Genomic DNA, 26,355 nt, shown 5'->3' with positions numbered 1-26,355 from the left:
CGAAACTCTCGACCCTCAGAATATTTTGAAAACTAGGTACCTGAGTTGAAGTTTGTGAGGTGTCGAAACTCTCGATGCATGCCTGAAACTTCCGACCGTCGGAACTCCCGACTCACATCAGAACTCCCGACCCTCAAAGCATTTTGAAAACTAGCCATTGGCCTCTGGTCAGTCCATACCGGATACGTCCGGTATGACTAGGACAGTGAACCTCTGAGTCAGTTAAGCGTGAAACGTCGGAACTCCCAACCTAATGCTGGAACTCCTGACCGTCGGAACTTCCTGCCCACATCGGAACTCCCGACGAACCAATCCTGAGAACAATAAGAATTTTATCCTAGCTAGGCACATACCAGACACGTCCGGTATTGCCAAACCAACAAAAACAGATTAGGGTCTTTTGTCTCTCAAACACTCAAAACTGACATGGGTTGGCTTGAGCACTTATGAAATATTATCTATCAACATGATGCATCCCTCTTAATAGTACAACATTCATATTAACTCAAATTTAAAAGTATAACGAATTTAAACCTTTTGAGTTGATCTCTTTCAACCGAAGTCGTGTATTCCAATCTTCATCAAGTGAGGGTGCCAACATGTTGATATTGATCTTTTCACTTGAGCATAGCCATCTTGAGCACGTGACTTGATTCCATTCATCAAATTTGAGTAATCCCAAATGTATCAAGTCACTTCCATCAAACACTCCAATAGTAATTTGATCCTCCACATTAACATGACCATCATAGCTTGATTAGTACCTCAACTAAATGCAAGTACTTCCTTCTTCACCCTAGCTAGGTTCTTTGGCCACCAAGCCATTGCTTGCCTTTCACCCTTGCTTAGTACATCGAAGCCTTTCCTTGCTATCTTCACCAGTCTTAAGCCATCAAGTCACATCTTATGTTGAATCAACCATTCATTTGTATTGTTATCTTTTTCATTTCAATTTAGCAGGCTTCAAATATGAGACCATTCCATATGCAATCCCTCATGTCTCATTAATTAATTCTTATGAGCTTGCTTTCACATAGTATATGGAAATCCCATAATAAATAAGCCTTTGCAAGAATTCTATTTGCATTGTTGTCTTATGCTTGAACTAGATTGTTTATACAACAACACATTATTTTGGCTTTCATTAAGTACCTGTGAGATAACCTATTACCTGTCCACACTTAGCAAATGGGTTAGACCTTTAATCATGTTGTCATTCAATCATCCAAAACTCACTCAAGGGCTAGATGCACTTTCAATCTCCCTCTTTTTGGTGATTGATGACAACTTGATTAAAACTTACAAAAGAATATAAGCATTTAAGCTTTTGGGTTCAATGATTTATGAGAGGCCCTCCTTAATATGTGTTTATGATTAGAATTCATAAAATGACCTCAAATGTCAATTGCACATACTAAAACATATAGGAGACTCCCCCTAAATCATTGCATCCGTGGGGTGCATGTGTGTGTGATAAGTAAAAGCGTGATGCACATGACAAGATATATCACACAAGAATAAATATAAAGACATCACATCAAATATTTTCATTCTAGCATGCATAGTCCTTATGAAAATAAATATAACACGTGTATGTCACACATAGCACTCATTACACATTTTCTCAAGTCCACAAGCCACTAATATAATATAAATAAAGATCATGTCTCAAGAGATACATAGATAAAGCATAAGTAAGTCTCATCTCAAACATGATACAATCTGGCTCAAAAGATTACATTAATAAAGCTCAGAAATTAAAAAGAGTCTCAAGAAACTATAACCTGTAGTACATATCTTCAGGTACAAAGATAAGCAAATGAAACTATCCTGAAACTTTAATCAGTCTCTCTCCCCCTTTGTCATCTATCACCACAAAGGTCTATCAATGACATACTAAGGACAAAGGGGCTGCAAGTTGTCTCTAAAAGTTGTGATCACTCATCATCATCTTTATCTCTACCAACATCCTCATCCTCTGAGCTGTGTAGCACCAGCTGGACGAGAACCATCCGCACCAGATGGGTCATAGAAACTACCCGTGAGGTCACTCCACCAATCTGAAGCATACTCGTCTATAGCACTGGGACGTGGCTGAGAGTGAGTAGGCACCCGAGCTTGTAGTGGTAAAGTGTCAGGGTGCTCTGGAGCCTGCTGCTGTCGCTGAAGGAACTCAGCAAACTCTACATCATACCTGCCCTGCTGCTGTTCCTTAGTCTCAGGCTCACTAGCTGCCTCATCTGAAAGTGGAGACCTAGAAGGATCAAGCTCAAGTCTAGAAGCAATCTGCTTCGAAGTCCAAGTATCCTTCCTCCTAGCCTCCCTCTCCTTCTGCTGGCAGGTCCGTATGTCCTTGCACGTCCCAAAGATAGCACTTAACATCTTGCGAATAGGAGAAGGAGGACTATGGCAATGTGAAGAAGAACGTGAAGGAGCATGTGGTAGAGGGGAAGCTCATCCTACTGTTGCACCACCTACAGGTGCATCTGCCTCTGGTGCTGTTGTTGCTCCTCCTAGTCCTGTTGGAGGTACCCCAACCTTAAGCAAGTCTGTAACAATCTTTAGAGCCTTATGTACCTTGTCATACTCAAATGTGTCATGTGACCTCAATCATAAACATGATGTAAGGTGCAAATCCATAGCCCTTGAGGGGTCTCTCTCCCACACTCCTGATCTCTAACCAAATAAAGTCAAACACACTGAATGACTGAGCATCAGGTGCCATCCTATGGAGCAGGTTCCTAGAATAATCTACAATGTTGCCCTTGTCTCCACCCTTGCAGTCAATAGTCTTCCTGAACATCCTTTCTAGGTATCTATAAGTAGGGTGAAGACCTAGAACCTTCCCTACTACTCCTCTCTCACCTCCTGGTGGATACATGTAGGTGAGCTGCTCAGGAGGTAACACCTGCTCGGTGTGGATCATGTCTCTCTAGAGGTCCTCCTCTAAGAAGCCAAGAAAAGTTGCAAAGGTATCGTAGTCAACACTATACCATTGGCCTTCAAGCATCCAATGCATATGCCTCGGCTCCTCTTCCACAAATAGAGTGGCATAAAACTATGCAATGACTTTAGAGTTCCTAATCATGCACAAACTCCTATGAGCGTGTATACACCTGTGTGCTGACAAGTGGCAATAGCATAGTCAATGGAGGACTTCTGTAGCTCTCTAACATGTTTCCAATCTATCCACTAAGACTTGGCTACCACAGGATTCCTAGCAAGTATCACACTAGTATAATAATCCAGATGGAACATAGTGTGAAAACTGATGATCGTACTAAATCCTAGGTAAATCCCTAGGACCAATCCTCCTCTGATCTCTTGCTCTCATAGTCATACCCTTTCCTTTGTAGTTGACTCTGACAACATAGTTGGGTAAAACGGGAGCATGTACTTCAAGAAGGCCATAGTCCATGCCCTAAGCTAGGTGGTGCACTGGAGGTGCCTGCTGCTCCTCCTCTATCTCCTTAGAGCTATCACCATCATCTGAGTCTCTATCTGAGTCTCTATTAGTGCTCTTCCCTTTTTCTGTGCTCAAGTCTCTAATCCTAAGTTTCATCACTAGAAGAGGGGCTGCTATCACCATCACCACCCTCTCTGCACTATGGAGTGCCTCTAGTGGCTCTAGAGGGTCTCCTGCTACTGCCCTGCTCCTGCTGACTAAATCTTGGATGCATTTTCTGTCTTGCCTTCTTGTGTTTCTCCAAAGCTAGATCATGCCTATGCTTGGACCTTGACTCCTGTCTCCCGCTCATAGTTGTTGTCCTATATCCAAAGATTTACAAGGAATTTTAGATACATGCCCAAAAGATAGCTTATTTTAGTTGAAACATAGAAAGAAGAGTAATTATCCTATGCTTTGTAATCACCTCAACCAAACTAGGTCAAAAAGATTCACAAAACACAATAGACAATTAAACTTAGTCCTAAGAATCAACCACCGAGAAGATTAAAACAAGGGAGCAAAATCTGCTCTGATGTCCATGAGTGGACAGCAACCCTAACCGGGGTCCTTCGCTCAATCTTCAACCAATTCAATCCAAACTTTGGGCATTACTTCTAGATAGGTAATGTAGCATCTCTACCGAAGGAATTCCAAAACCATGCCCTAACCGCTTAGATCAGATGAGGTCCGGGATTAGGGTCCTTGTGAGAGTGAATGAAGATACGATTGGAAATCCAAGTCTTGGAGTCTTCAATCTTGATGCAAATCTCCTCTGATCCAATCTCCCTCTCTTCCTTTTCACAGTGGAATCACTCGATCGCAATATGGTGGAACAGAGGTGGCGGAGTCAGCTTGGAGGAGAGAAAAAAGAGATAGCGGATCAGGGCCAAAGGGGTACCGGCCATTTTTATAGCCCGCTCATACCGGACATGTCTGGTAAGCATACTGGACACGTCCGGTATTTGTGGGCTGACTGATCTTTTTCCAAATTTCATTTACTTAATTCTAATCCACTTGTATATCATTTCTTGATCCAAAAACATGTATGTCCTTGATCCAAACAAGGTGTAAATACTTTTCTTATCCAAATACCATGAGTAGCACTTCTCTTTTCCAAATATTTGGCATATAGATTTTTATCACTTGATAGAGATATTGTGAGACATAGTAGATTGTGGACTTAAGAAAGCTATGTCATGTGTAATTAGCCAATCAAACAATCAAGGAGAACTATAATTATCACATGACAAGGCTAGGTCACAAAGACCAATATTCAAATAGTTTTTTAAATTCACACCACCTACACATGCTAGTTATGGGTTTTGAAAAACATCTCTCCTATGTCACACAAATGCACATTCTAACATATAAAGGGCCTTAGATGCACTTACAATGCATGTATGTAAAGACATACCTTTGCATTGAGCCCATAAGAATACCACTAAGAAGATACATAGCATGATAATCTTTATGTTGACCTTAATTGCCAAATAATCATGCTAGATACATTTTCATTCAAAGGACTACAAATAATGCTAGATAAATGTAGTTAGTCCACAAAGGTACAAAATAGAAACTAAGCTCTCCCTAAATAAGTGCTTTTAAGTAATTTGAATGACTTTCAACTGGCACTTTATTCTATTAAGAATATGGGAGACAATTTTAGATTTTGAACCGCAACCAAATAATTTGCCATATTTAAATTTGAGTTCAAGAGATGCTCATAATTCACTTAGATTTGGTAAACCACAAGCTTCTGAGTAAATGATATATGAAAATATATGGATTAAAGACTCAGTTGTAATCCAATTAGTGTTCTAGGTTCCTACAATACCGGACACTGTCCGGTAGGTATACCGAACACGTCCAGAATACGCAGAACAGAAACACTTGCTTTCTATCCCTGTCCATACCGGACATGTCCGATAGTAATACCGAACATGTCCGATAGGTGCAGGACAGAAGCAAATAACACGCTGCTTGTGATTCTTTGTTTTAGCGATAGTATTTATTTTATGCCCTGCATCTCAACAAATAAATTGCTCCACTAGAGAGCCATTAAAAGCATCATATGGCAAAATAAAATACTTTTCAATTAAACTATTAGCCACTTTCAATTTTCACAAATAGACTATTGTGAGCCATTGTGCACAAAAATACAAAGTGGCTATGCTATAGGGTTTAGGTACTTGTTACCAATGGTGAGGATAAAGTAAATGATATATTCATTAAATTATCTTTGAGTCAACCATATAGGAGATTATGAGAATTGATTGATAGATTGAGTGAATATTTTCAATTTATTTGCTCAACCACCCCCGAGTCCTTCATCTTATCACCAAGTACCTATATCATTAACCTAAGCACACTTTGGTACCCAACTCTTGTTGGGTCCTTTTGAGTTAGTCAACAAGTGCTTAGGCACCCAAATGGCTTTAGCACAAGTTTGTGGTGAACATATCACCTTGCTAGTGCTAACTCCATTCGTGGTCTTCCTAAGCATATCATTATAAACAAATGTGTTCGGCTTAGATGTGTTACCATTTGGGCATTCATAGGTTAAATGCCCATTTCTTCTACAAGCATAGCATATACGACCTTTGTTTGCTCTATGCTTGCTTTGCTTGTATGGACATCTATCAACCTTGTGGCCCATCTCATTGCATCCATGGCATCTTCTTGTTGTAACTTGGGCTTCTTTTCTTGCCTCTTTGTACATTGGGTATTTCTTGGTAGGATGCCCTAATTTCTTGCTCATGAGACAAGTGCTTTGTCCATCACTTTTCTTTTGGTTGGCCAACTTGTTTGAGGCCTTTTGTTCGGACCACTTCACACTTGTCGGCCCAACTCTTATGTGGACACATGGCCCACTCATGTTCATATAATCCACAACCATAGCATAACCTTTTTTTCATGTTTCTTACTCTTGGTTGTGTTGGCCTTGCTTGAGATGTGATTCTTTTGTTGGGTTTTAGAGGAAGCAAGGTTTGAACCATTCTCAAGCTTCTTCACCATGTTATTACGGTTATCTTGAGAAGGTTGTGCTTTCTCCTTACCCTTCAACCTGAATCACATCTTTCTTTAATCTTTCCACCTCTTCTTTGAGCTCTACGTTTTCTATGAGATTTAGCTCAATCGAAGATTGGCTTGCTTGAGGAGCATATTCATTAGTATAAGAAATATTTAATTGAGATGGTGTACTAGTGAGTGAATGTGTGAGAGGTTGAGAAAATTTTATCAATGTGATCACAACCTCATGAGCCACCTCAAGCATGATGCTTGATTCTACTACTTCATCATGAGAGCACTTTAGATGAACATAGTTTGCTTGTAGCACATTATACTTGCTTGATAGTTCATCTAGCCTTGCTTTGAGCTCAAAGTTTTCCTTCTCTAGTTGTGAAACACTAGAAGAGGAGTTAGTAACTAAAGCATGCTCAATTGAACAATTTTTCATACATTTTACTTAGAGCCTTTAGTTCTTCCATCTTAGAGATGAGAAATAATTCTTGCTTTTGAAGCGATTGCTCTTGCTTCTCAATCTCTTCTTCAAGCTCATCATTCTTTTCAACTATCTTCATGATGATGAACTTGTCCTTGCGGTTGAGATGATCAAGGTTGTAGTTGTCTTCAACTTCAACATCACTCTTATCTTGATCATCTACTTGTGCTTTCTCCTTTTCTTGATCTTCCTTGTTACTCTTCTTCTTACTTTTCTTGGCCATGAGACACAAGTGATGAGTATCATGAGATACTGAGGTTGACTCATCACTTGGTCGCCACCGGGTTGAGCCTCATCATCATAGACAACTTGCTGTCCTGCTGCCACGGCCATATCAGACACATTCGGTAGGCATACCTGACACTGTCTGGTATGTGCAGGCAGACAACATGTCATGCGTTGCTTGCACTTCTTGCTCTGGCTCGGCGCTCTTGAGGTCTTGTGAGGCTTCTTCACTTCATAAAGGCACAATGGACATACTTTCCGTTGACTCGATCTCAAGTGCATCATCACATTTGGATTTTCCACATAAATCAAAAAGTCTAGTCCAAATGAGATGAGCACTCTCCGGAGGTGGTTATCCATTGAAGATTGCCTCATCTTGAACCTCTACACTTAATGTACTCAAAATGACATTAATAGCTTGAGCATTGAGTTGCACACATATCTCTTCCTCTTTTGATAAATTTTTGTACTTGCTCCAATCAACTACAGGAAGAGGTATGCTTACATCCACAATATGCTCAACAAGAGGACTAATATCCCTAAAAGCATTGAGTACATGAATTGACCAAAGTAGAAAGTTTGAACCATCATTTTGGAGAAGCAACGGCTTCAACTCGATAGGCGTCGATATCTTTTTCTCATGGCGGTGAAGCTTTAGGTGAGAACCTAGCTTCGATACCAATTGAAAGGACCTAGGATGCCTCGTAGAGGGGGGTGAATAGGCATTTATGAAAATTGACACCTTTAAATGCGGAAACAATTAGAAAAGGGAGTTTCCAAAATGGGAACTCTAAATTAAGAGTAATACCACACCTCACAAGTTAGCCACAGAGTAAACAAGATATAATGAATATATCTAGAAGCCACAACACTACAACATAAAGTTAGAACAGAGATCAAATAATATTCAGCCCTGAGCTTTAATACCGGATGTGTCCGGTATGAATACCGGACGTGTCCGGTATACACGATTTCTGCAGATCAGCCACAAACTTGCTCTTTTCGATTTCTATCTTCAAACCAAACTACAGGCACCTACAGACATGACAATATACATAGAGAACCAGCATAAGAGCTGGAGCAACACAAATATCAAATGAAATGCGAATTGAGACATGATATTTGTTTTACCGAAGTTCGGGCTCGTTCGAGTCCTACTCTCCATTGAGGGGGCTGCAGGTGACCCAGTGAAAGTCAGCCCTAGAGGGTACCACAAAGGTCACTCTAGCCAGAGTCTTTTCCAACTCATTTTCCTCTTTCCACTAGTTGATTCCGAGGACGGCGGAATCGACCGTTACAAACTTTCTGAGGCACACCACAATCTTTCGGGTGCTCTTCGGCGATGCCTAACCATCTAGGACCGAAGGGTCCAAGAGTAATAAATGTGAATCATGAGATTGACAATATGTACAAGTGTTCAAGTGGTTGGATTGCTCTCTTTTTGAATTTCACTCAACCCACAATTTGATTTGAAAATTTTGATCAAACACTCACTAAGAGAGGGTTGAGAGAGTTGGCAAAGCTCAAAAACGTGCTAGAAGATCAGCAGAATCAGCAGCCTCTAAAGGTAGAGGCTTGGGGGTATTTATAGCTCCCTTGGAAAAACTAGCCATTTTATAGTTGTTGCCATACCGGACACGTCAGGTATGACTTACACTGCACCAACGGTAACTAAGTTATAGTGACAATGTGAGGCGTCGAAACTCCTGACTCACATCGGAACTCCTGACCCTCAGCATATTTTGAAAACTAGGTAACTCAGTTGAAGTTTGTGAGGTGTCAGAACTACCGACGCATGCCAAAACTTCTGACCGTTGGAACTCCCGACTCACGTCGAAACTCCCGACCCTCAAGGCATTTTGAAAACTAGCCGTTGGCCTCTGGTCGTACCGGACACGTCCGGTATGACCAGGACAACGAACCTCTAAGTTAGTTAAGCGCGAAACGTTAGAACTCCTGACCTATGTCGGAACTCCTGACTGTCGAAACTTCTAGCCCACATCGGCACTCCCGACGAACCAACCCGAGAACAATAAAATTTTTATCCTGGCAGACCAGCAAAAACAGATTAGGTCTTTTGTCTCTCAAACACTCAAAACTCATATGTGTTGGCTTGAGCACTTATGAAATATTATCTATCAACATGATGCATCTCTCTTAATAGTACGACATTCCTATTAACTCAAATTTAAAAGTATAACGGATTTAAACCTTTTGACTTATCTCTTTCAATCGAAGCCGTGTATTCCAATCTTCATCAAGTGAGGGTGCCAACATATTAATATTGATCTTTTCACTTGAGCATAGCCATCTTGAGCACGTGACTTGATTCTATTCATCAAATTTGAGTAATCCCAAATGTATCAAGTCACTTCTATCAAACACTCCAATAGTGATTTGATCCTCCACATTAACATGACCATCATAGCTTGATTAGTACCTCAATTAAATGCAAGTACTTTCTTCTTCACCCTAGCTAGGTTCTTCAGCCACCAAGCCGTTGCTTGCCCTTCACCCTTGCTTAGTATCTTGAAGCCTTTCCTTGCTATCTTCACTATCTCAAGCCATCAAGTCACATCTTGTGTTGAATCAACCATTCATTTATATTGTTATCTTTTTTATTTCAATTTAGCAAGCTTTAAATATGAGACCATTCTATATGCAATCCCTCATGTCTCATTAACTAATTCTTACAAGCTTGCTTTCACACAGTACTTGGAAATCCCACAATAAATAAGCCTTTGCATGAATTCCATTTGCATTGTTGTCTTGTGCTTGAACTAGATTGTTTATACAACAACACATTATTTTGGCTTTCATTAAGTACCTATGAGATAACCTATTACCTGTCCATACTTAGAAAATGGGTTAGACCTTTAATCACGTTGTCATTCAATCATCCAAAACCCACTCAAGGGCTAGATGCACTTTCACACCTCCTAAATTTTAGTCCCTCGATCTAAACAGCTCCTTACAGTAAGCTCCATTCACACTATAGCTACACGAGATTCACAACTGTTGGTCTTGGCAGTATTTCTATATATCAAAGCAGGAAGGTTTAGCCGCCAACCAGGCCATCCACGTCGCCCCGAAATTTCCCCCATCGTCCGATCTCGCGTTCGAAGGCCCAGATCACTCGAAGCGGATTCTGTTACTTTGGCCGCCTCTCGCAGCATCCACGTCATCCACAATTGTTCTAAGCCGTCGGTTCCGCCATTGTGTGGCCCTGACTGCTTGTAGCCGCTTCCTTTAGAATCTGTTTCTTCTACCTCCTTGTCACTTTATATTGATTTTGCTAGCTTCTACGGCTTCTTATGAAAATTCGGTGGAGCAAATATATACTCCAGCTCCTGATTCTTCTTCAGGAAACTTCTCATCCCCTCCTCTCCCTCTCTCCTGTATGCTCCCTCCCTCGCTCCCGACTCGCGACGCGGCTCAGGCGACGGTGCGGGACGACCTCGGTGGTGGTCGGCCCTCCGCACGGCAGTGGCCTCCCTCCTCCTTCTCCTCCTCCACCACCACCACCATGCCACTTCCTCCTCGCAACGCAAGGCAGCGGGTCACGCGGCCTAGGGTTTCGCCCCTCCATCACCGGTCATCCCCACGGGTGCGCGGGCAGCCAGCGGAGGCCATGACGCGCCGAAGGGCTCTGGCAGCGTAGGAACCTTCGTGGTGGGCGTGGATGATGACGGGGAGGTCACGTCAGCAACCTCGGCGGTGGATCTGGAGCAGCCGCTCGTAGGGCCCCTCCCAGCGGCGGATCTAAAGCTGGAGCACGGCGTGGACCTCGCACAGGCAACGGAGGTGGTGGATCTACGGTGAGCAGGCGGATCCAGCGCGAGACCTCCTCGTCTCCACTAGATTCGGCTGCATGGGCTCCACCGATGGCTAGTGCGTGGGCGGCACGGTGGCACACGTGCATGAGCTGGCCCCCGCTGGCCCTCGCAAGTGGCCGGGATGCAGCTCCTTCGATCTCGCCTCGCACCCGGACCTCAAGCTCGCCCGCCACATCGGGAGCGGCCCGCCTGGGCCCACTGGGCAGGAGGTGTGGGCCGACACGCCATCTCGTGGCGACGGTGGCGGCGGGGTCAAGCGGTGCAAGCACCGGGTGGCAGTGAAGAGGGTGCCCCTGGCCATAGGGGACGGGCTCGAGGTTGTTCAAGAGGTGAAGTGGCTGAGGCGCGCCTCCACATGGTGTCGGAACATGTGCACATTCCATGGTGCTGTGAGGGGCGGCGGCCGCCTCTGTTTCGTCATGGATCGCTATGTCGGCTTTGTGCAGGCGGAGATGTGGCACAATGGTGGATGCTTCACGCTGGAGCAGATTCTCAGGTCTGGCATTGCATCTAAATGTCAGTACTTAGTAATATTGAGTAGCTATTCTTTATGCTTTTGTCGTGCCAATTATCGCTGCAAACATATCACATTACAACATAGCGCTCACTTTTATTGTTACTCAGTAGTCAGTAAGAACTAAGAAGCATGCCTAGCTAGAACCTTCACTAAATGTGGCAGATTGTGTAGTATGACAGCTTGCTTTGAGAGGTGTGAAGTGATTGCCTTGTTAATAGCGTTATGCATTTTGATTTTGTTGGTGCTGCTAGCTGTTTTGTTTGCTTATCTTCTATTGTTGTAAGGAAGGTAAAATTGGTCACAATTAATGCTCATCATGTCGCTTGCCATTTCGGCGCAATGCCGTGATATATTTTGTGAATATCATAACTTTGGCTTGCAGTTTACTCGCTGAGTGAATTACCATCAAGTTATCAAGCTGTGGAGCTTCATTTTTTTTTATCTATTATTAGCTCACAGTGTGGCTAACACTAATATACATATATGCTGAAATCATTAAAGTTCCTATGACATGCATATGTGTGAGTAAAATTTCTACGAGAATTAATATTACTGCAGGAAATTTATGAAGTGCTGTGATTTTCCTAGCAGTGTTAGGCACTAACACATTTAACATTTCTCTGTAAGACCCATGTGGTATTTAGAATATAGGTATCTTCTTTTCTATCTTACCGGCGTGCGCGAGAGCGCTTATGATGAACTAGTATAGTACACTCTTAAACCCATCCATGCTGCTGAATGCGTTCACTCTCCCGTATGAACAGAAGGAAAGAGTGTGGACAAGACAGTAGAGATGCACCTGTGCGTGGAAGCACGAGTGGGTTCCGTCAGATTCCATGTGCATGTGGCCCGTGTCGTGGCGTGTTGAGGAGTTCAAGTGTCATCCACTGCGCGTGCACGCGGGTAAGCACTCAGCAACGTCCCCGTAGAAGACACGGGCACCACACCACCGTCGCATCCGTTTCAGACCTCGTCGCCCGGGCAACGGGCACCCACCTTGCCACGATTCCACTCCTTTCCGGCGTCCTCCTTGTCCCGTGCACAGCGCGGCACCAACCTACTCCCTCCGTCCTATCTGTCTTGGTCGCTGGCTAAGAAACAACTTTAATTAAATATATATTAAAGAATATTAAAATTTATGATACATAATTACTATCGTTGATAGATATTTTAATCTAGTTTTTAATAAATTTATTTAAAGATAGAAATATTATATGTATTTTTTATAAATCGAGTTAAAATTATTAACACGTAATTCATGACGATAAATATTTAGGCACAGACAAAGTAGATAGCAGGGATAAAGACACGGAGTAGATAGCAGGGATAAAGAAACATTCCGCGCGAATCCAATTCTTGACCCCAGCACGTCCTACGAGCTAGTCCAGTTTCGCGTGGACTCTCTCGTCCTCTCGACGGTGTTGTTTGGTCACCGTGTACATTCCCTAGAGCTGAATCAGATCAAAGTGCAGCCGTTCACAACGGAACCCTCCTTTTTGTATGCACCGTTGCGTACCTATTAAGGGGAAAAAAACATTGTTAGGACTAGAGGATAACCAATCATTTGTCGGCAGAGCATGGTTCCAGACTCCTGGATGATTCCACCCAAATTTTAAATCATGCACGGCGTAAACTTTCAGTGTACCATATAAGCTAGCTTTAGACGATACATAAGTTATATGTATTCCTTGGTTTAGTTAGTTTTATCGATATATGCGAGCATATTTCTGGCCAAAGTATTCCTTCCATGTCAACACCGAATCCACGAAGTGTCTGCCCATCACATGCCCACACCAGCTAGCACCACTAAACATTGGTTTAATCAGTCGCGCGGTAGGGTGTAGAGTGTAGACTATCAGCCCGGCAGAAATCCACTTCATTTGAAGAATTCCTGATGATACTACTTGTTAAATCCAGTTACACCTATCCGTATATATGGCCATCGGGCCGGCCCGGCTCGCCACGGCCCGGGCACGGGCCAGGCACGGCCCGTTGGTGTCGGGCCGGCACGGCACGCCGTGCCTTATCGGGCCTCATGCCCCGTTGACAGCCCAAGCACGGCCCCTTGGGCTGAAATTCGGGCCGTGCCGCCCGCACAGCCCGGCCAAAACTTGCGGGCCGTGCCAGCCCACAACCCGAATTGTAGAAAACCGCTCATCAGATTCTTAATCAACAGCACATTCATAATTTTGACAAGTCATTCACAGAATCACAAAAACAACTTAACTATTTAACAACTTAACAGCAAGACTCAAACACAACAAAAGACAGAGATTTAAAGATAGAAATGAGCTGTGTGCAATGCTGCCTCATTAAAAACCTTTTTGGGTAAAACTCACCCTTGTGAGAAACCCCAGAAAGGGAAAAAGAGTGCAGCACAGCTCTTATAATGTTCACAATACAAATACCAGATACAAGCATCATGTCTCAACTCTCAAGCCTCACAGGTCTCAATCTCAACTCTCTCAAACTGAACTCTCAACTCTCAGCTCTTAGGTAGCAGCAGAAGCAGAAGCAACAGAAGCACTTGCAGATGTGCTAGCAGAAGGAGGCCCAGATCCATCTTTAGGAACATCAAGATACAGATTCTCAAATGACTTTGCCAGCTCTTGGTTGTCAGCAGAATATTGAAGTCTTCTATCACCTAGCTCTCAGTCCTTGATGTAAGCAAGCATCTCCACATGTTCAGGCAGAAGTTTTCGGCGCCGCTCCTCAATAATCCTTCCTGTTAAACTAAAACATGATTCTGAAGAGACAGTAGAAACAGGAACAACCATAATATCTCTTGCCATTATAGAAAGAATAGGATAGGTTAGTTTGTGGTCACGCCACCATAGAAGCAAATCACATAATGAGCAACTACACTAATGTAGTCCTCCTTAGTGTAGTCCTCCTTAGCATTTCCAATCTACACTAATACCCAATCTGCACTCACATAATGAGCAACTACACTAATGTAGTACTCCTTAGTATTTCCAGACCATATGTCAGATGTCAAAGCAACAGATGATGCACCAGACAAAACATGATTATTAAGCATATTACGATGTTCAGTAAATAGAGCACGAAGGTCTCTAGTGGTGGACTGTCTAGACACCCTACGAAACCTAGGGTTATGAGCACGTTGAATGTACTCCTCAAATGCATCTGTATCACCAATACCCAAAGGCAAATCAAGCCTAGCAATCAATCTGCAGAGTTCAGTTCTAGCTACCTCAGGTTTATAATCCCAGTTATGCACAGAACCATCAGGATTGTAAGATAGCCTAGATTGAACCCTATCACGTTGATCAGTTTTCTACCTACAAGAGTTCTGGTGCCTCTTCAAGTGACCAGTGCCAGCACTAGATCTAGCAGACAAGGTTGACTTACACATTTTACATTTAGCTTTAGTGCAAATCTGTACTCCATTCACAGTCTCAAATATCTCTTCAAAACCATCCCAGACAGGAGATTTGCGCTTACCAACCTTACCATTACCAGCAGCAGCAATAGATGGAACAGAGTCGTTGGAGTTGGAGCCGACCGGGTTCGCAGACGCCGTCGCCCCTTCACCACCGTCGCCGTCTCTAAGATCGACACCGAACAACGCAGCAGCGTCATCACGAATGTCGTCATCGTTCTCGCCCTCAGGGGCCATGCCAGGCGAAAGCTCGCCATCGTCTTCAGCCATGGCCGCCTCTCTAGCACCGTACCTCAACGGTGCAGGTGGCCGCCTTGCTCCTCGCTCTATGCCGCAGCTAGAGCTTGAAGCATCGGCTACCGACCTGCGAAGGAGGAAGGAATAGATCAGTTAGAGATCTCATCAAAAAAAGAAGAAAGATGGGGATTAGGGTTAGCCGGTTAGGGTTAGGGTTAGGTGCTTACCTTCGCAACCGGAGCCCGGTGCCGGAGAAGAAGACGACGATGGCCCCGCGGCCAGAGAAGATGACACAAGGTCAGCAAGGACGGCGAGCGGCGGAGGAGGGACAAACGGGGTCAACAAACTTACATAATCACCGAGATCTAGAGGGGAGAAAGGTAGAGGGAGAAGGGAGAGGTAGAGAGGGTGGGGAGCACGCCGGCGGCGGCGGTTCGAGGTCACCGGAGTCGGGGGCGACGACGGCACAGTAGATACGGCGAGGCGATGCGACTAGCTGTAGGCGAGAGTGCGAGCGGCGGCTGCGGAGCAGTGGACTGGAGAGTGGAGAGGAGTCAATCGAGTGATTTAGGTTAAGTGTTTGTGAGGGGCGCCGGCTGCCTCGCGCTTATATGGCAGGGGGAGGCCAAAGCGCCGTTGGCCGCTGGGCCGCTAGCAGGCCGCACAGGAGCTGCTGCCGGGCCGACCTCGGGCCGCCTGCTTATTACCGTGTCGGGCCGTGCCAGCCCGCGGGCTTGCGCGACGGCCCAAGCACGGCCTGTAGCTGCGTGTCGGGCCAGTCCCGGGCCCAGAGACCCTCGTGCCGGGCCGGACTCGTGTCGGGCCAAATTAGCGGGCCATGGGCTGGGCTACCGGGCCTCGGGCTGCATGGCCAAGTATACCTATCCGTAGGTAAGGAAGGAGACAACAACCGTCCGGTTCACTTGGGCTTATTTAGGTTATAAGTCGTATTTTTTTAAGCCAACGAATGATATTTTTTTCTTATACCAAATCAGCTAACAAGTACTTTCATACATAGCTTATCAGCCAAACAGGGCGGAACATCTATCAGCCTGTGTGACCTCATTTGACCTCCTCTGTTAGGAATCTGACCAACGCAGAAAAATACTTCCAAACCGAGTGGTTTTCTGACAGACAAATCTAGGCCTTGTTTAGATTGTAATTTTTTGCAATCCGGACACTGTAGCACGTTTCGTTTGTATTTGATAAACTTTGTCCGATTATGGACCCACTAGGCTCAAAAGATTCGTCTCGTGATTTACAACCAAACTGTACAATTAGTTATTTTTTTACCTACATTTAATGCTCTATGTATGCGTCCAAAAATTGATGTGATGGAGAGAGAGTGAAAAAACTTAGAATTTAGAGGTGATCTAAACCAGGCCCAGTGTGATCGTGTTTTACCGGTCAGCAGTAGTAGCATACTAGTATTACTCTTTGGAATGGTTGATGCCTAATCACATGACCCGTCTCTTTTGGTTTAATAAAAAAAAAGTAAACACATGACTGGAAAATATGGCTCTATAAGAAATTAAGAATTGTAAAGGGGACCCGCTTCAACAATAAAAAAGTAGATTCCTAAAATGGATCATTGCGATCTTTCAGAAGAAAGTTTCATGTTCAAAATAAAACAGGGTGTCCACTTTATATATATAATTATATAAATGGAATGGGTTTGCACGTTTGCGCAGAGATTTGTCTTCTGCGAGATTGCATCTTGGACTTTGATGCATCTGTTCTTTGAATGTTACAAGAGCAGCAACTAGGGTGTTTGGCCTTTTGAGGGTGTGAGGTGTAGTAGCTCCCAACCTTAACCTTCCACTAAACAGCACTATAATACTCGTAGCTAGTTGACGCATGCAGTTCTGGCCGACAGTTTGTTTGTTTTCGAGATCTTCTTGTGTTGACCGAGTTAGAGATAGATGTCAAATTTAAAAACAGTAATGGGCCGTTTGGATTCCTTCATTTTAAAAGAATTGAAATTTATATAATGGATTAGGCTATTTAGCTTAGAATTTGACATTCCATACCATTCCCAAGCTCACAAATAAGTGTATTTCAAATTTAATTCATAGGGTGGGAGATGAAAATGGATTCTATAGATCACTGTGTTATAGTTCTATTCTTCAACTTATAGCACACTCTTTAACTCACTTCTCTACAATAAAAAAACAAGTATGTCCCTGGTATGCATAATAATAAATATATAAATATATTCCATATATAACTATATTAGCTTAATTAATATATATATATATATATCTAAATTATAATTATTAGAATAAATTTAATTCTAATAATCTAAACGGATCCTAATGATTTTGGCAGTTCCACGTCAAATATCATGTCGAGTTTACTCGTACTCAGTGCACTAGTACTTTTTTGGACGGGGGGCAGTTGGGAAGTTGGCGATACGCCAATATACGAGTAGAGCAGAAGCTTGAATGCCACCAGCCCGTTGCCTGCTAAAGATGTTACAGCATCCACGTTCGCGGTGCAGAAACGGTGCCGAAATGTTCATTTTGCTTATAACGGATAATATTTTTTTCTCACAATAAATTAGTTAATAGTACTTTCAGTCAGTAAGTGGAGAGGACACATGGTCGTTTTGGCTGGACACAGTAGACGCAATTCTGCAGCAGTTGCACCTCTTTTGCTCGGTTCCTGGCCGGCGCTGCCTGCTCGAAATAGCTACAGCTCAGACTTCCGATTCTCAACATCAGCGGATGGGTCTGCTGCCTGGCTCAGATTCTAATTTGGATGTTTTTTTTTTTGAACGCCTTCTAATTTGGCGGAGACATTGGCCGCCCGTGAATGGACCGCGCGCTTTGGCTAAAAAAAATGAACGCAACGTGAGCACCGGAACCACTGAACCAGGGCAAATCTCGGCTCATATTGAAATGACATACTTGTCCACAGTCAACGACCAAAATTAGGCCGGGCTTCCTCGGGCAACAATCCAAACGAGCCCGGGGCATGCGTGGCGTCACCGATTTCCGGATACAACAAAAGAAGCCCAGAAAGGCAGCAGAAACTGGCGCCGCCGAGCCGACGCAGATCACTGCGTGCGCAGGCAGCATCGCCGCATGGGTGGCAGGCACTGGCACTTGGGCAGGCGCACGGGGACAAAGCGCTGCCGCTGCGCATGACGCGCGGTTTTTCCACGCCGAAATCAGTGAGCGCGCAACTGTATCTGTACCCCGCCGTGGACCGCCCGCCCGACCGAGGCCGTCCGCGTGTGGCGTGTGCAGCAGCACTGCAGCAGCCAGCACAGCAGCGCAGCGTCGCGGACGCGCCGGGCTTGGTTTGACTAGTTGGCCGCCGTTTACACGGCCCGGGCTCGGCCAGTCAGGCACCCGTCTCCCTCGCTCGCGTGCCGCACGGCGCGTCCCGTCCCCTTCACACCGCCGCGGCGCCCAGGCAGGCGGGGCGGGCGTGGGGGACGGAGACGCGGACTAGGATCCGTCGACCGTCTCGCCTCGTCACGGGCCCCGCCCGGCCGAGGAGAGGAGGCAGGCAGGCAGCACCCGGCCACCTGGCTCTGCTCGCCCTTCTTTTGCCGCGCCGCGAGAAAACAGAGGAGAAACGAGGAAAGCGACGGCGGCGGGGACCGTGAACCAGGTGGCGCAAAAGGAACGGGGAAACTGGGAAAACGGAGCGAGGAGCACGGGGCGTGTTCGAGACGCGAAGTGGGCTGGCTAACTCGCGCTGTCCCGGCGGCCCTCGACCGGCAGGAGGATCTGCTGTGCTGGTGGTACGCTTTTGGAAGGTCCACCACATCTTTAAGCGGCGCCATCCTCTTCGGTTTCAGCGGCTACGTGGTAGTAGTAGCAAATTTTGACATGAAATGAGAAACAGTTTGGTTTCAACGGAAATCGTGTGCGGGAGAGGCTGGCATTCAAACGGACAGGGCCCAGTCCGTATGGTGCTTGGTGCCTGTGTGGCCGCCCGGGAACCGCTACGTACCCACCAGGAGGTACAGGTACTGGATTATTACCAGTGCAGTGGCAACGCGAATTTGGCTGTACGCCCGGATACCTGGAAATTCCAGGGGGCCAACCTGAAAAGTTTCCGTATGAAATCAAAAGCTGGCAAGGAAGGGGTCCTACGCCCCCGCTAATCTCGCTACAAGAACAGCAGGGGCGCGGCGCCTTGCCTTGCCCGAGTCCCCACCGCTGCGCAAAGGCACTCGCGCTCATCAAAGGCTCAGCGGCGACTCCTCCCAAAAGAGAGAAGCGTGCGCGGAAAATCTCATCACTCCCGCGCCAGCGTCCCGTGGCGTGGACCTTTTAAGCCCCGCGCTCGATTCCCCACCCCACCTGCGACTGCGAGCGCGTCCACTCCCCTCTCCTGATCGAGCTCGCTCCCCACTTCCTGCCGTTTCTCCGGCCAATTTCGGCGCCTTCCTTTTTCAGTCCCGGCGGCGCGGCAGGGCGGTTTCGCCGTTCTTGGCTGCCGCGCCGTCGTTCTTGCCCCAAGTTCTGGGCTGGGCTTCGCCGCCGGTAATTCTGGCGGTTTCGTGATCCGTCCCCGCGCAGCGGCCGCGGTTGCGGAAACGGAAGGGCCGTGCCTTCTCCGCTCGCCGCAACGGGTGCTCCGTGCGTCCGTGCGCTCGATAACCCCTGCCTGCCTCTCCGCCCCGCCCGACCACGCCTCGCGATCACGAGGAAGCGTCGCCGTCGACGGACGACGGGGGTGCGCGGTCACCGGTCAGTGCTGTCAACAAAGTCTCGCCCTGCTTCTTTTTTTTTCGTGATGGCTCGCGTCGCGTCTTAATCGAATCATTAATTAGTCTTCCAGGTCAATCCCTCCGGGGCCTCCCGGCGTGTTCTTAGACTCGTGCCGTGTTCGACCCGTGACGCCTGTGGTTGGCGGGCGGAAGGGGTCAGTCAAGCTTTCTGTTCTTGATTCTTTACACCGCGGCCGCCGGCTCTCAGCCCAATACCGGCGTGAGGGAGAAGGACTTCTTTACACCGCGGCCGCCGGCTCTCAGCCCAATGCCGGTGTGAGGGAGAAGGACCTCGGGAGCGGAGAAGGAGCCAACTCGTGAAGATCACGCGCCGATCTTGGTCCGTGTCCGTGCGCGACCTCGGCGTATGGTTGGTGGTGCCTGGTGGTGCTCGTAGTGCGCCGCCGCCGCCGCCATGGGCTGCATCGCGTCCAAGAACGCCGTCTCGGTGACGCCAGCGGCCGACTCGTCCGGCGGGCTCAGGGACCGGAGCCAGCCGCGCGCCCAGGAGTCTGCTGCTCCGGTGCCGTTGCCGGTGCCCGTGTCTTCGCTGCGCAGGTCGTCGTCCGCGGCGAGGAGGTCGGAGAAGGTCAAGGACGAAGCGGAGGAGCCAGGGAAGGCCGTCGTGCCGGCCGCGTCCCGGAGCCTCCGGCTGCGGAGCCTGCGGAAGAGCCTTGAGGGTGAGCAGGTGGCTGCCGGGTGGCCGCCGTGGCTCAGCGCCGTCGCCGGGGAGGCCATCCAGGGGTGGATCCCGCTCAAGGCCGACTCCTTCGAGAAGCTGGAGAAGGTACTGTGGAGCTTTCGGCTGAGGTTTCGTTGGTGATTCATTTCGGTTCAGATTTCGTGACTGATTCAATTCAATAGCTCGTGGGTCATTTTCCATGACAAAATTTTGCTTGCATGTGGAATTTTAGAAGGATGGTGGTTGTTGGGACTGTAATTTGGTCTAACTGGTTGGTATCTTTCTGGTATCCTTTATCACGCGTTAGTTAGTAGTAATACTCTGTTGGGTGATGGATTATGACATGAAGAATAAACTAGTATAACAGCCACCTGTTGTGAAGGTAAAGGAGGTGACTTGGGTGATCTGGTGTTTCCTTCTATGAGGCATCACATGTTTTAGCCGTCTCCGTTGTTGGTATGCGCTGCTGATCGGGAATTTGATCTCTTACTGTTTCTTGTCTGTCGTCATACTCAAAAGGAAAAGTTGATTTTTTTTATTAAGAAGGGTAATCAAGCAAAGTAGTACTGCTATTGTGCTAGTTTTATGTCTGCAACAAGGGTAATGAAGCCCGTGCATTACTGCACATATGTTTGCTGCGTGACCCAGACTTGTTTCTTTGTTGCACCCTATATGTAGGTTGGGCAAGGCACATACAGCAGTGTATTCAGGGCAAGGGACCTTGAGACTGGAAAGATCGTTGCCTTGAAGAAGGTTCGATTTGACAATTTTGAGCCAGAGAGTATTAGATTCATGGCAAGGGAGATACAAATATTAAGAAGACTTGATCATCCAAATGTCATGAAACTGGAAGGCTTGATTACTTCCCGGTTATCATGCAGCCTTTATCTAGTATTTGAATACATGGAGCATGATCTTGCTGGACTTTGCTCCTCCCCGGACATCAAATTCACTGAAGCACAGGTATGTTCAACTACATTCGCTGCCTTCATTCAATTCAGCTTTGAATTTACACTGTGTCGGCCTGACTTTTTCCTCTGATTGTCACCTACTGCAGCTCAAGTGCTACATGAACCAGTTACTGTCAGGACTGGAGCATTGCCATTCGCGCCGTGTGGTTCATCGTGATATCAAGGGTGCTAATCTCCTCGTGAATAACGAGGGGGTTCTAAAGATAGCTGATTTTGGTCTTGCAAATTTCTTTGATCCCAGCAAAAACCATCCTCTGACCAGCCGTGTTGTTACTCTGTGGTACCGACCACCTGAACTGCTACTTGGTTCAACTCAATATGATGCAGCTGTTGATCTGTGGAGTGTTGGGTGTGTATTTGCCGAGATGTATCGTGGGAAACCTATCCTGCAGGGAAGAACCGAGGTAACTATTTGGTTACATCAATTAATAGTTAATTGCGGTGCATCTGCTGATCTGCCTGATTCTTCATATCTTTTGGGGTTCTGGTTAACAAACTGTTTAGATGCTGTGTTCCTCCAATCCCAATTCACTAGAAGCACACGTCTCATTTTCTTCTATTTTCTTTTGAACTTTCCCACTTTAGCCTGCCAGAAGGTCAAAATTCTCAAGGATTTGCTTGATGTATGTAATATGATATAGAATCCCTTTCATTTTTTCAGGTGGAACAACTACACAAGATTTTTAAGCTTTGTGGTTCACCAGCTGATGATTATTGGAAGAAGTCGAAGTTGCCTCATGCAACAATATTTAAACCACATCATCCATATCCTAGTACCCTACGAGATGTTTTTAAAGGGCTACCAGAAAATGCATTGAGTTTACTAGAAACTCTTCTGTCGGTGGAGTCCTACAAGCGTGGTACTCCATCAGGTGCTCTTTCTTCTGAGGTAAGATTGCATCATGTAATATCCTTTAATCCCATTTTGTATTGGATGGGGAGGTTTGGGAGAAAAAAATACTCTGTTCCAAATTATTAGTCGCTTTGGCTTTTGTAGGTACATTGTTTTCGCTATGCGTTTAGATATAGGTTAGATACGTAATAAAAGTTAAACTAGAAAAGCCAGAACGACTAATAATTTGGAATGGAGGGAGTAGTATATTTGACCTTTGGAAATTGGGATATTTAAGTTGTTAGTTTGTAAAAAATTGCTGATTCTGTTCTTCTGCCGCCCTTTCTTCTGTTTGCATCATTGAAATGATTATTCACTCATAGTTTGAAAAAAAATCAAGCACATGAACAGATATTCGAGCCATCAGGATATTGTAGATCGCTCGGATTGTATAATCATAAGCTAAATCTTCAAGGGCAGTGCAAAATATTAGTGTTAGTGCAACTTGTATTTAGCTTGGCGCTTCCGATTTTTTTTACATGGTATTAACATGGGGCAAGAAATCATTTGGTTTAGCACTGCCAAAATTAGTCCTCTTTGTCCATAGTGTAAATTATAAGAATCGCACCTGTCATGATAATGTGTGATCTATTCCCCTTTTTTGTGCAGTTTTTCAGGACAAAACCTTATGCGTGTGAACCTTCAAGCTTGCCTAAGTATGCGCCCAACAAGGAGATGGATGCAAAGTTACGAGAGGATGCACTCAGGTGGGAATTTTTAAATTTGGAGTCATTTTATTGCAGAAAAGGAAGCCAGAAACTTAGGTTCTGTCATTTATTCTTGCTTCTGAACGTGTGTTTCACAATTTGAAAAAACTCACCTTTTGCCGAGCAGCTCCCAGCACTGCTTAAGGCTTTAAACTGTTACCAGTACACAATTTGATGACTGGAAGTTGATTGTTTTTTTGTCCGACAACTGCCATAGTCAATAACAACGACATTAATTTCTCTCTTTTTCTTTTTTGTTTCAGAAGAAAAGCTAGTAGCAGAGGGCACGGGACAGAAGCATCCAAGAAGTCTTCAAGGCTCAGCAGAGCAGCAAGAGAACCTATTGCAGTCCGTAAGCAGATAATAAGTAGCACAGAGGTATCATTTTTTTAATAATGGCTGGATACCTTCACTGAATGTTATCAACAGAGAAATTTGGCCAAGCTATGTGATACTTGAGTTGATGATAACAATACTCACCAAATTTCTTATGCTTGTCTTCCGTCTTTCAGGAATCCAAAACTAATGTGAATGCAACCAAAGATGGTACAGTACAGGATCGTACGAAACTGAATGGTGATGCTAGGCTATTTGCGGACATACAACCAGTGTCAGCGGCTCAAGTTAAAGAGAGTGCTCGTCATGTTAAGAATGAATCACGAGAGGAAATACCTTTCTCCGGGCCATTGAGTGTTTCTTCATCTAGTGGCTTTGCATGGGCCAAAAGACCACAGGAGGATCGTTCTTTTGCTAGATCACGGACCAGATCTAGCTCAAGAGGCCAGTTCCCTGCTTTGGCCGATCAGGACTGTAAGACCCAAGCTAAAGAGAATGTTGGCCTTAGGGAGCTGCCTAGCAGAGACATACACATATCAATATCACACGTCAATTCCAAAGTCCGAGACCGGGAGCCTCATGATGCAGCAAAGCGTGCAGTCCTGAAGAAGTGGTCACAGCTAGAGCGTCCAGATTCATTTGATTCTTGCGACACTTACCACTCTCAGAACTTCTCAAACACCATGTTTCTTGGGGGTACTCTCTCATCAAAGAATAGCTTCAAGGTGCGTTGATGAGTCAATCATTTACTTGATAAGAGTTTCTACTTTTATATCAAAGTTGTTACTAATGTGCGATTCAAAACTCCAGGGCGATCATGGTCAAGAAGAGAAGGTTGAATACTCTGGCCCTTTGTTGTCCCAGTCGCACAAAGTTGATGAACTGTTACAGAAGAACGAGCGCCATATCCGGCAAGTTGTTCGAACATCATGGTTCAGGAGAGGTAATTGTGTTTCGGAATCAGTATATACCTTTCTTCCCTTTTCCATTGCTCCTGCTTGATCCATTAATCATGTGTGAATGTTTGTTTGATTGTATGGTCACAGGTAGAAAGGTGGACAAGTGAGGGGGTAGCATGTCATTAGCTTCTGATGGGCCTCTGCTGCCAGTCTGGGAAGTGGGCAATTGCTGCTGACGATTCCATTGTTGACTGAAAACGTCATGAACTTTGGTGATCCCAGCTTACAGCAAAGTTTTAGCTACTGTGCCACGCTGCTTCAGGCGTGTGTTGTAGATTCCCCGAAAACGCCAGAGCCATATCCATTTTTGGTGTACAAAGAAATATTAACGGCTGACGGGGCAGTGTGGTTGAATAGACGATTGTGTAGTTGGAACCAATAAGCAGCACAACATGGTGCGGTTGTAGTAAAGGTAGCCTCTGAAGAAAATGAAAACTAAAATTTAATAACTGTTTGTAGTTATCTTGCTCTTGCACTCTGCTGCAGATGCACAATCACGATGTGTTCTTGGTTTAGTTGGGCCTAAAGCCGAGCCTCCTCTGGCAGGCATCGCAGCTGCAAAGCCTCTTCTACTTTTTTTTTTTTTTTTTTTGAGCAAAAAGCCTCTTCTACGTTCTGCAACAGCCATGACGGCGTTGTGGCTCTGAGTTGAAAAGCGCGGACATGAGCCCGGGAACTGAAAAGGGCGCCGTATCAGGAGATGGGCTGATTCCTGCTGCAGGCGGCCCAGTCCCTCAGATCGATTCTGAGCGGAGCTGCTGAACGTCCAACAGACGGTGGACTTGAAACGACCCCGAAGGCCTGAACAGATGGGGGGAGCTTGGCCCAAAGGAGCGGGCGGGACCTCTAACCGGCCGAAGCCCAGGACGGAAGGAAGAATTGGTCACTCGCGGCTTGGATTGTCCAATTGTCCGGGCACCGGGAGGGAGAGCGGATGACGCTAACGAGCAGAGCAGGGGGCGTGCCGGCGGGCCGGCCGCGGTGGTTTGTGATGACTTTGTGACTGCGACAGCACGAGTTGCCGGGACGGACGGTCCCTGCCGCCTGCCGACCGCGGTAGAGGAGCAGAAAGCGACGGCCCTTTCTTTAGGTGAGTCGGGACTGCCGGACGGGAGCAGGCGGTCAGGCAGGTACCAGAGGGTTCTGAGTGCGCCGCGGTAGATCTCGGGCAACCGAACGTAACGAAAGTGATGGCGCTTCCCTTCCATCGCCGCGCCGCCCGCGGCGTACTTGCCGTCCTGGCAACTAGAGTCCGATGTCACGCAGATTTAACACCGGCCACCAATGCGCCGCCCCCGCACCGCATCGCAGTCAATAGCAAGGAACGGGGGGCCGGGGGGCCCGGGTGAGTGGTGACCGAAGGAAACACAAACACCCAGCAAGCAGAGGCGATGAAGAAGGGGAGCCCGGGCGCTGCACGGTGCGGCTGGGGCGTAAATGCGCTGCCGTGCCGATCCGGGGCGAGGAGAGGACGCGGCGCACATTCGCGCGCTGCCCCGCGGGGCATGGCATGGTCCTTGTCCTTGGGCACGAGCCATAGTTGGACAACATTCCGGTTGTCGCCTAGTAGCACTGAAAAGTGGGGCGACACTGGCATGTGCCGAGCGCCCTCTCGCGCCCCGCCCAGCCCCCGCTCGGCTCGCGTCTTCCGCGGCGGCTCGGCTTCGGGATGGACATGTGCTTCGAATTCGATCGTCTCCCATCCACAGTCTCACCCGTCCTTCGGTGTCGCTACGCCTGTACGCAGCTACGCTCCCCTGCGTGGTCCGCGCACGTCCTCTCCTCACGACGATCGGTCGATGGCCGCACCAGCCAACGGTCTCGCCAGAAGCTGGTCGACGGCTCGACGCTCTCGGGAAAGGCTGGCGGACCTGACACTGCCGCTTCTATGATTGCGCCCACGTTTCAGCG

At 46.4% G+C, this 26,355-nt stretch overlaps 2 protein-coding genes across 3 annotated transcripts; one reads left to right on the top strand and one right to left on the bottom strand.

Annotated features, from left to right (window-relative positions):
* Positions 1-14,436: 14,436 nt before the first annotated feature.
* LOC136549097 (zinc finger BED domain-containing protein RICESLEEPER 4-like) lies at positions 14,437-15,201 on the bottom strand. Its single transcript, XM_066540395.1, has 2 exons — positions 14,835-15,201; positions 14,437-14,738 (listed from the first exon to the last, which is right to left on the bottom strand). The coding sequence occupies exons 1-2, from the start codon at positions 15,199-15,201 to the stop codon at positions 14,437-14,439; spliced, it is 669 nt and encodes a 222-aa protein (XP_066396492.1).
* A 3,888-nt stretch (positions 15,202-19,089) lies between these two features.
* On the top strand, positions 19,090-24,893 carry LOC136550354 (protein IMPAIRED IN BABA-INDUCED STERILITY 1-like). 2 transcript variants are annotated; one of them, XM_066541903.1, is made up of 10 exons: positions 19,090-19,877; positions 19,969-20,684; positions 21,258-21,542; positions 21,637-21,954; positions 22,212-22,439; positions 23,052-23,149; positions 23,413-23,527; positions 23,662-24,210; positions 24,296-24,428; positions 24,532-24,893. In XM_066541903.1, exons 2-10 carry the CDS (start codon positions 20,313-20,315, stop codon positions 24,549-24,551), a joined length of 2,118 nt encoding a protein of 705 aa, XP_066398000.1. In that variant the 5' UTR covers positions 19,090-19,877; positions 19,969-20,312; the 3' UTR covers positions 24,552-24,893. The 2 variants fall into 2 exon arrangements, with proteins under 2 accessions (XP_066398000.1, XP_066397999.1); XM_066541902.1 differs by having other exon boundaries at positions 19,961-20,684.
* Positions 24,894-26,355: the final 1,462 nt, after the last annotated feature.

The sequence above is a fragment of the Miscanthus floridulus genome, chromosome 4 (assembly GCF_019320115.1).
Source record: "Miscanthus floridulus cultivar M001 chromosome 4, ASM1932011v1, whole genome shotgun sequence".
Classification (NCBI taxonomy): domain Eukaryota; kingdom Viridiplantae; phylum Streptophyta; class Magnoliopsida; order Poales; family Poaceae; genus Miscanthus; species Miscanthus floridulus.
The sequence above is the reverse complement of the archived record's forward strand: the minus strand, read 5'-3'. Positions and strand labels throughout refer to the sequence as shown.

Excerpts from the sequence above, each read along its gene's own strand:
- LOC136549097 (XM_066540395.1), bottom strand. The coding sequence starts at position 15,201 with ATGGCTGAAGACGATGGCGAGCTTTCGCCTGGCATGGCCCCTGAGGGC. Across the intron at positions 14,739-14,834 it reads GAAGAGGCACCAGAACTCTT|CTAGAACTGAACTCTGCAGA; the intron begins GTAGGTAGAAAA and ends AACCTGAGGTAG.
- LOC136550354 (XM_066541903.1), top strand. The coding sequence starts at position 20,313 with ATGGGCTGCATCGCGTCCAAGAACGCCGTCTCGGTGACGCCAGCGGCC. Across the intron at positions 23,150-23,412 it reads TTACGAGAGGATGCACTCAG|AAGAAAAGCTAGTAGCAGAG; the intron begins GTGGGAATTTTT and ends TTTTTGTTTCAG. Across the intron at positions 24,211-24,295 it reads CATCAAAGAATAGCTTCAAG|GGCGATCATGGTCAAGAAGA; the intron begins GTGCGTTGATGA and ends TCAAAACTCCAG.